This window comes from Oncorhynchus kisutch, linkage group LG27 (assembly GCF_002021735.2).
Source record: "Oncorhynchus kisutch isolate 150728-3 linkage group LG27, Okis_V2, whole genome shotgun sequence".
In the NCBI taxonomy this organism is placed as follows: domain Eukaryota; kingdom Metazoa; phylum Chordata; class Actinopteri; order Salmoniformes; family Salmonidae; genus Oncorhynchus; species Oncorhynchus kisutch.
In genome coordinates, this window is record NC_034200.2 from 37111649 (window position 1) to 37122062 (window position 10414).

A 10414-nucleotide genomic window follows, 5' to 3' on the forward strand; every position below is an offset into this window, starting at 1 on the left:
TGTGTAGTCCTACAACATACTAACGTGAACATCTCTTCACAGTAACCAGGTTTCATCCAACCATTTCATGTAGATTAATCTCATTTACCTTTATTTAAGCAGGGAGTCACCATTGAGACCAGGGTCTCTTTTCCAAAGGGAGCCCTGCATATACAATTTATAAGACAAATCAAATACTGGTTTTATATTGTAAAATACAGCACAACACAAATATTCAATTTAAAAAAACATTACATTCCTCAATAAGTGGCACCAGAACATCCAATTGTAATGTATTTTGTAGTTGGTTCGAGCAACGAGGTGCTTTATAACTAAAAGCTATTGACCTAGTTCGGTGGAGACCCGAGGAACCTCAAGAGTTAACCAACCTTGTGAACAGGTTTGGTTTATCACGTTTACATTTTAAAACAGAAAAGTTGGATAAGTCAGAAACTCGTACAGTAGAGCTTTGTAAACAAAAAGGAATAATGAAGTGATCAACAGGACAATGACCTGATGCATACATTTTCTTTTTTTATGTCACGACAGGCCTTTTGAAAACAGCTAATGTGTCTGTAAAACGTCCTAATGTCAACTAAACTAAATACGCTAGACAAGGTGGGATTTTTTTTTTTTTTGGTCGATTAAAATAGATCACGCAACAATTGCGGTGAAAAAAACCACCATGTCGCGCAATAAAACTTCGGAGTCACACAATGACGTTGTAGCCTACTACCGCGACATGGAAAAAAGCGTTCCGTTTATTGGCAGACGGAATCAGTTATGGTGGTTAAGTGCACGGTGATGAGTTTCATACAAATGTCCAATGATGCTGGTGACTTGATAGCTGCTAATTATAACACATTTTTTAAAAGGCTATTGATTTTATCCATATCTCATCATATAACCTACCTCGTCCACTTTATCAGCAGACTTGTTGTTTATAGAGCATGTGCCAAAACCAGATTGGGCAAGTAATACCATTTATCGCAAACAGTGTGTGACAAAACCATTCGTAGAGTTGAAAATGCAATGGAAACATTTATTTGGTATATGAAAACATAAAAGCACTTTTGCGCTTAAGTTAACTACATCACACACAGCATTTTATCTGCTAAAAATGCAGTTTGTTGGAAACACACCCCTGATGATAAAATGGCCATGTTCTTTCTATATGGACTATTCGCATGAAAATCCATCACCAATTGGATGGAAACCTAGATAGTGACTTTGAAGTTGATGCAATTTTAGAACTTGTGCAGTGCTATAGCATTTTCCACACACTGGGCACTTGTATGGTTTCTCCCCTGTGTGAACCCTCATATGTGCAGTTAGGTTTTCCTTCCGGCCAAAACATTTCTCACATTCGTTGCATTGGTATGGTTTCTCTCCTGTGTGAATTCTTATATGGGTATTCAGGTGTCCCTTATGAAGGAAGCATTTCCCACATTCTTTGCACTGATATCTTTTCTCTCCTGTGTGAGTCTTGTGCATTTTCAGATTAGAATATATGTGAATCACCATATGCCTGTCCAAGTTATGCTTACTGGGGAAACATTTTTCACATTCTTTGCACTGATACAATTTCTCCCGTGTGTGAATCTTCATATGCGTATTCAGCTGTCCACTATGCATGAAGCATTTGCCACATTCTTTGCATTGATACTGCCTCTCCCCAGTGTGAACCAACATATGTTGTTTCAGATGAGACTCAAAGGAGAAACGTTTGCTACAAACATCACAATAATATATTTCTGTAGTGTGAGTTTGCAGGTGATCGATCATACATTCTGTGGACGCAAAGTCTTCTCCACACACACCACACATGTAGTCTTGGTTCTTTGTGTGTGTTTCTCGCACATGATGGACAAAATGGCCCATGAAAACAAAAGTCTCTCCACACACCTTGCAAGAAAAAGGAACAGAATTTCTTTGACTGGGGGATTTAAATTGGGGCAACTGTTTGGCTGTCTTGTCATCAGTACTCATATGGGAGCTTTGTCCTTGTTTTACCCATGTTCTAGTTGATTCGAGTAGTGTAGATCCTGGCAGTGTTTCTCCACTTTCCATCCCATTGTCATTGGCTTCACTCTGAGCTGCAGAACAACCAGGATTTACTGCACAGAGGGGATGAGAGTCACTAGTTGGTTCTGGTACTCCATAGTCCTGTCCATTAGGTTCTGTTTTGATCTCTTCAATTGTGTTGGTGGGTATAGAGTGCTTCTCCTTGTTCTCCACAGTTTGAGTTTGGTAAAGATGTGAGAGCTGAGGTGGGCCCTGATCATTGCAGTCACTTTTCACACAAGCAGGAGTGAATGTTGAGTCTTTGGTGTCAGACTCCAGCCCTTGAAGCTGCTCTTCCTCCTGACTGGTCCTGAACTCCTCGTGTTCCTCTTTAATGTGTGGGGGCTCTGGGTCCTCCGGGTCCAGACTTGGGCTCCACTCCTGCTCACAGTGTTCCTCCTCTTCAGATACAAGGAGCGTGAGTTGCTGGGGGTCTGAAAAGAAAACAGACGGGAAATATTGCTGTATAATTTCATATTTTAAAATATAATAAGTGTATCATCCAGTTCCCTTATGCCCTGCAGAAGAAATGTACTACTGCCATCACTACAGTCTGTAGCTAGCTGTAAGCTAGCTAGTTGTGTAGCCAATGCTATGTGTTAACCTGACAGCCATCATTTCGCAGTGGACCATTCTTGATACACACACTCAAACCAGTGCACCTGTCACCTCCTACCATACCCCATTCCAAAGGCAAAGGCATTCACCCTCTGAATGGCACACATACACAATCCATGTCTCAATTGTCTCAAGGCTTAAAAATCCTTCTTTAACTTCTTATGGCTGGGGGCAGTATTGAGTAGCTTGGATGAATAAGGTGCCCAGTGTAAACTGCCTGCTACTCAGTCCCAAAACCTAAGATATGCATATTATTAGTATATTTGGATACAAAACACTCTGACATTTCTAAAACGGTTTGAATGATGTCTGTGAGTATAACAGAACTCATATGGCAGGCAAAAACCTTAGAAAAAAATCCAACCAAGAAGTAGTTTTTCAACTCATTGCCTATTGAATATACAGTGTCTATTGGGTCATATTGCACTTCCTAAGGCTTCCACTAGATGTCAACAGTCTTTAGAACCTTGTTTGATGCTTCTACTGTGAAGTGGGGGCGAATGAGAGGGGAATGAGTCAGAGGTCTGCCAGAGAGGCATAATATAACCACACGTGTTCACACAAGAGTTAGCTTGCTTTCCATTGCAATTCTACAGACAAAGGAATTCTCTGGTTGGAACATTATTGAAGATTTATGATAAAAACATTGTAAATATTGATTCTATACATCGTCTGACATGTTTCTAAGGACTGTAAAGGAACTTTTTGACTTTGTTTGCTCGCGCGTCATGAATTTGGATTACTGTGCTAAACGCGCAAACAAAAAGGAGGTATTTGGACATAAATAATGGACTTTATCGAACAAAACAAACATTTGTGGAACTGGGATTCCTGGGAGTGCATTCTGATGAAGATCATCAAAGGTAAGTAAATATTTACAATGCTATTTCTGACTAATGTTGACTACACAACATGGCGGATATCCGTTTGGGTTGTTTTGGTCTCTGAGCACTGTACTCAAATTATTGCATGGTGTTCTTTTTTGGTAAAGCTTTTTTGAAATCTGACACAGCGGTTGCATTAAGGAGAAGTGGATCTAAAGTTCCATGCATAACAGATGTATCTTTTAGCAATGTTTATTATGAGTTTTTCAGTAAATTGATGTGGCTCTCTGCAAAATCGCCGGATGTTTTGGAACTACTGAACATAACGCACCAATGTATACTGAGATTTTTGGATATAAACATTAGAGGTCGACCGATTATGATTTTTCAACACCGATACGGATTATTGGAGGACCATAAAAGCCGATACCGATTTAAAATCGGCCGATTTTTATTTATTTATTTGTAATAATGACAATTACAACAATACTGAATGAACACTTATTTTAACTTAATATAATACATCAATAAAATCAATTTAGCCTCAAGTAAATAATGAAACATGTTCAATTTGGTTTAAATAATGCAAAAACAAAGAGTTGGAGAAGAAAGTAAAAGTGCAATATGTTCCATGTAAAATATGTGCCATGTAAGAAAGCTAACGTTCCAGTTCCTTACTCAGAACATGAGAACATATGAAAGCTGGTGGTTCCTTTTAACATGAGTCTTCAATATTCCCAGGTAAGAAGTTTTAGGTTGTAGTTATTACAGGAATTATAGGACTATTTCCCTCTATACCATTTGTATTTCATTAACCTTTGACTATTGGATGTTCTTATAGGCACTTTAGTATTGCCAGTGTAACAGTATAGCTTCCGTCCCTCTCCTCGCTCCTCCCTGGGCTTGAACCAGCAACACAACGACAATTAGCGCGCGCTAACTAGCTAGCCATTTCACTTCGGTTACACGAGCCTCATCTCGGGAGTTGATAGGCTTGAAGTCATAAACAGTGCAATGCCTGACGCACAACGAAGAGCTGCTGGCAAAACGCACGAAACTGCGGTTTGAATGAATGTTTACGAGCCTGCCTCCGTCTGCCACCGCTCAGTCAGATACTTGTATGCTCACTCAGATTATATGCAACGCAGGACACGCTAGATAATATCTAGTAATATCATCAACCAGGTATAGTTAACTAGTGATTATGATTGATTGTTTTTTATAAGATAAGTTTAATGCTAGCTAGCAACTTACCTTGGCTTACTGCATTCGCATAACAGGCAGCCTCCTTGTGGAGTGCAACGAGAAAGAGGCAGGTCGTTATTGCGTTGGACTAGTTAAGGTTGCAAGATTGGATCCTCCGAGCTGACAAGGTGAAAATCTGTCGTTCTGCCCCTGAACAAGGCAGCTAACCCACTGTTCCGAGGCCGTCATTGAAAATAAGAATGTGTTCTTAACTGTCTTGCCTAGTTAAATAAATATGAAATAAAAGGTGTAAAAAAATATATATATATAGATATCGTTAAATCGGCGCCCAAAAATACAGATTTCCGATTGTTATGAAAACACCCCTCCAACCAGAATGCTTTATTTAGTAATTTGCTATATGCAGAGTTCAACAGAGTTCAAGCAAATCATAGAGAAAGCAAACTGTATTGCAATCATCTCTGATGGGTGGTTGAATGTTCGTGGGCAAGGAATAATTAACTACATCATCTCCACCCCTCAACCAGTATTCTACAAGAGCACAGACACAAGGGACAACAGACACACCGGTGTCTACATTGCAGATGAGCTGAAGGCAGTCATCAGTGACCTTGGACCACAGAAGGTATTTGCACTGGTGACAGACAATGCTGGGAACATGAAGGCTGCTTGGTCTAAAGTGGAGGAGTCCTACCCTCACATCACACCCATTGGCTGTGCTGCTCATGCATTGAATCTGCTCCTCAAGGACATCATGGCACTGAAAACAATGGATACACTCTACAAGAGAGCCAAGGAAATGGTTAGGTATGTGAAGGGTCATCAAGTTATAGCAGCGATCTACCTCACCAAGCAAAGTGAGAAGAATAAGAGCACCACATTGAAGCTGCCCAGCAACACCAGTTGGGGTGGTGTTGCCATCATGTTTGACAGTCTCCTGGAGGGGAAGGAGTTTCTCCAAGAAATGAACATATTACAGTCTGCCGATATAGACAGCCCCATCAAGAGGATCCTCCTAGATGTATTTTAGGAGAGCGTGGTAAGTAGCCTGAAACCTATAGAAGTAGCCATTGCACGGATTGAGGGAGACAATGCCATCCAGTCTGATGTTCAGACTCTGCTTGCAGATGTAAGAGAAGAAATCTGTACTGCCCTGCCCACTTCACTGTTGCTCCAAGCAGAGGAAACTGCAGTTCTAAAATACATCAAAAAGCGTGAAGACTTCTGCCTGAAGCCCATACACGCCTCAGCGTACATGTTGGACCCCAAGTATGCTGGCAAGAGCATCCTGTCTGGTGCAGAGATCAACAAGGCATGGATGAGGGCAAGGTTCTTGGCAGTCTGACAAAGTACACTTCCAAGCAAGGGCTTTGGGATGGAGATGCAACATGGCAGTCGTGCTAACATATCTCATCAGCCACCTGGTGGAAGGGACTTTGTGGATCTGAGGCTCTTTCACCTGTTGCCTCCATTATCCTCCAAATCCCACCAACATCAGCCACCTCAGAGAGCAACTGGTCCTTTTTCGGGAACACACACACCAAAGCACACAACAGGCCGACCAATACAAGGGTTGAAGAATTGGTGGCCACCTGGGCAAATTTGAGGCTTTTTGAGCCTGACAACAAGTCATCCTCAACAAGGTTGGAAAGTGACAATGAAGATGAGGCCTCAGAGTCTGATGTTCAAGAGGTGGACATTGAGGAGGTCCAGGGAGAAGACATAGAAGCCTGAGAGGAAGACAACCAAAGCTTTAGTTTCTGGACTATCATTTTACAGATGTATGTTGAAAACATTTTGGGGAGTTGCGATGGATCATTGGGGAACATTCAATATGTTATTTTGTTGTTCAGTGAAATCATCCCATGTGAAGAGTCTAATTTTAATTTAATTTATTTTATTTAATTAAAGTTCAATTCGTAACTAAATTGTTTTTTAAATTTCTATTGGAAGGATTTAATCATTTGCAATTGTCTACATATGATAATGTAAAAGGTTTGTGGCTCCATATGACATGGTAAATATATCCAATGCAAAAAAACATCTACATTTAAATGGTATTAATGTTAATTCCCATATATTCCCATGGAAAGTTTCCATCTCTGAATAGTCCTCAAAATGTGCAACCCCAATCATAGCTTCCACCTGCTCAGTCTGTGTCATGGAAAGAGCAGGTATTCTTAATGTTTTGTATTCTCTCTCTCTCTCTCTGTCTGTGTGTGTGTGTGTGTCTGTGTAAATACTATAATTGCGAGATATGATTGCTTTTTGCAACTCTACTCCACCCGTCGCCCCAAGATGAATGGTTTTGACCATTAAAGTCTTGCTTCACTGCTTTGATTAGTGCAGCTAAACCACAAGGTGTCTATCCTATAATGAACAGGTACCGCAAAATCAAATTAAAGTAACTTATCTATTTCGTTGTGACTGATGCACTCAGGGGTTGTTGTTTCATGTCATTTGTGACGTGCATCAAGAGCAAAGTCCTTGTAGCCTATCATTTCACCTCCCCTGTGAGAACCATGAGTACGTGCTGACTTGGCTTTGCTGCACCGCAGCCTACCTACCAAAGGTTACACCGTCAATTACAATGTAGAAAAATGCATGTCTCTTATGGAAGATGCTAAAACTTTGGAGATAACAATAGATGGCAAAGTCGAAGATACTGATTTCAAATCAAATGTTATGTCACATGCGCTGAAGACAACAGGTTTATTTAACCTTTATTTAACTAGATAAGTCAGTTAAGAACTAATTCTTATTTACGATGACGGCCTACCGGGGAACAGTGGGTTAACTGCAAGCGGTACCGGAGCACCAAGTCTAGGTCCAAGAGGCTTCTATACAGCTTCTACCCCCAATCCATAAGACTCCCATCAAATGGTTACCCCCATACTATTTGCATTGTCCCCCCCCCCCCCCCCCCCCACACACACACACTGCTGCTACTACTCTTATTATCTATGCAGTCACTTGAATAACTCTACCTACATGTACATATTACCTCAATTACCTCGACTAACCGGTGCCCCCGCACATTGACTCTGTACCGGTACCCCCTGTATATAGCCTCCACATTGACTCTGTACCGGTACCCCCTGTATATAGCCTCCACATTGACTCTCTACCGGTACCCCCTGTATATAGCCTCCACATTGACTCTCTACCAGTACCCCCTGTATATAGCCTCCACATGGTACCCCCTGTATATAGCTTCGTTATTTTACTGCTGCTCTTTAATTATCGGTGACTTTTATTTGGTTGTACTTTTCTTAAAACTGCATTGTTGGTTAAGGGATTGTAAGTAAGCATTTCACGGTAAGGTCAACACCTGTTGTATTCGGCGCATGTGACAAATAACATTTGATTTGAGCTGTGCCCTCTGGTGGGCGCCTTTAAAGGCTAGTACACATAGCACCGAATGTGATTCTGGCGTCTGCCGATCGTTCAGCGCGCTGTGTTTTAGGGACCACCGGCTGTAGATGTCTGACTGCCGACATTTTTCACACGATTCTACATGTCAAATCAGTGTGCACTCGGTTCGCAAGTTACGTTCAGAGGTGCGAGGTACTCTCGGCCAGCAAATGCTATTGTTGTGTCTGAGCCCTAATTGAACTAAACATTTAAAAATATATATATAATATATAAAAACCTATTCTTTAAAAAAAAATTGGGAGTAGTAATGTTACTGTCCCCACTACAACAAATAAATACTTAAAAACATGTCATGGATTTATTGATATACTGTAGAATTCCATTCATTCGAGAACTGCTCCTTCTGGGATAACAACAGCAGGGGCGGCCTTCTAGCCAGCAGCATGGCTTGCTAGAAGGGATCCAGCTTTTGACCATTTAAGGTCAAACGTGGAATTATTTTTTGCATTTTGGCTATCGCTAACCTTAACCCAATTATCCTAACCTGGTACGAAAATCTGACGTTAATTTAACAAAACCTGTAACCCTTCTAGCCGCGACCCTTCAACAAAACCTGGATCCCTTCTAGCCATGACCCTTCAAAGCCCGTCATTGTCCAATACATAGCATCAACAATCCAGGGTTAATACGCATCATTGGGTCTAGCTAGCTAACGTTAGCTTACCTAGGCAGTGTGCCTTATTTAAAATGTTATGATGCCACATTTGGTTAGCTCTCCCATTAATTCAATACAGACCTGCTCTATGAAACTTTGGCTTGGTTAACACATCAAGTAGTCGTCGCAGACGTTCGTTCTCTTCCTGGTAATCTGTTATCGTTCTCTCTACTGCCACTGATATCTCTGCAGCAGCTGCTGTTAATCGTTCAGTCAGATACGCATTGAACAACTGCAGTTTAGACATTTTGATCGAAATGAAAGTCGATAAATATGTAATAATCCTTTCAAATTGTGCATGTAGCCTACATTTCGCAAGGTGCGAAATTTCCCACAATCCTGTGTTTGTCTTCTTCTTTGTGTGATTTTTCCGGCAGATTAGACCCGGTGCTGCCTTTCGTTGGTTGGAGTACGGATGAATTATTTGGTCACAAAAATGGGGAAAATCTTAAATTGCACATCTAACCCCATCATCCAACTACTTTGGAATTCCCTTTCTCAAAAGTCCCTGTAGATGTTCTGCACTAAAATCTCTCACACCCAAATATTTCTGCTGCTGCAACTAACAAAGCTTTCTTCTGTGATTTCTGCTCCATCAGTGCAGTAAAGTTAATCGTTATGGCTATAAACGCAAGAAATTCAACCTTACTAAAAACGTATCCTCCCTGTATGTCTCTCTTCAGGCCTATTCACTGGGGAGCTCTCAGGCGAATCACTCACCCTTGGGCTATCTTAAACTCTCTTCACTGCCTCAGCATATTAAACTTTCTGCCCCTCTCGAACTCTCGCAATTTCAACCTATCGCTTCCTCACAGGGCACTTCGGATCCCCAGTTGACACAAGATGCCTTCTCTATCCCAACTCTAGGCTCCCTCTAACTGCGTTTCTCACATTGTGGGATCTCCCTTCTACACACTGCTGTAACATGCCAGTTTATTATGATTATTTATTTATGTCCCTAGTTTCAAACAGGATGGATTATTTTTTTTTTTTAATTCTCAGTACAATCTGCCACCTTTTCACTCCAAAGGGTATGACACGAGGCATTAATAACAGTATCACCTTATTAACTATGAGTGTTTGCAGTACCATTCAAAACACGTTCATATCACACGTATTTAACATAAGTGAAAAGCAGTTTTCGAAATAAAATATATTTGTAATGGGCAAATACAATATCCACAGATTACCACAGCTTGGTGCTCAAGTTTGATTGTTTTTAATAACCTTCCCATAATATGCATGGCTCCTGAGTGGTGCAGCAGTCTAAGGCACTGCACCTCAGTGCTAGAGATGTCACTACAGACCCTGGTTTCAAATCCAGGCTGTTTCACATCAGGCTATGATTGGCAGTCCCATAGGGTGGGGGTGCACAATTGGCACAGCATTGTCTGGGGTAGGCCATCATTGTAAATAAGAATTTGTTCTTTTAATAACTGACTTGCCTAGTTACATTTTATAAAAATGTTTACAAATGTGTCCCTGGGATATTGAGATATTTTGAAAGCTGATTGTTGACTTTTGAGTTAGATTTTTTACTTGAAATGGACTCGGCAAGAAAGTAATCTAAAACAACTTTACTAAACTTATTAGGAACTTTATGGCAAAATGTAGTTTTACGCATAAATAGCCA

At 40.8% G+C, this 10414-nt stretch overlaps 1 protein-coding gene across 1 annotated transcript; it reads right to left on the reverse strand.

Annotated features, from left to right (window-relative positions):
* Positions 1–1007: 1007 nt before the first annotated feature.
* Positions 1008–9472, reverse strand: LOC109872361 (zinc finger protein 2-like). Its single transcript, XM_020463567.2, has 2 exons — positions 8863–9472; positions 1008–2477 (listed from the first exon to the last, which is right to left on the reverse strand). Exons 1-2 carry the CDS (start codon positions 9026–9028, stop codon positions 1159–1161), a joined length of 1485 nt encoding a protein of 494 aa, XP_020319156.1. The 5' UTR covers positions 9029–9472; the 3' UTR covers positions 1008–1158.
* Positions 9473–10414: the final 942 nt, after the last annotated feature.

Bases quoted from the DNA above. Each gene is read 5' to 3' on its own strand.
- LOC109872361 (XM_020463567.2), bottom strand. From the start codon at position 9,028: ATGTCTAAACTGCAGTTGTTCAATGCGTATCTGACTGAACGATTAACA. The intron at 2,478-8,862 runs GTCTGTATTGAA...TTTTCTTTTCAG, and splicing joins GCCAAAGTTTCATAGAGCAG to ACCCCCAGCAACTCACGCTC.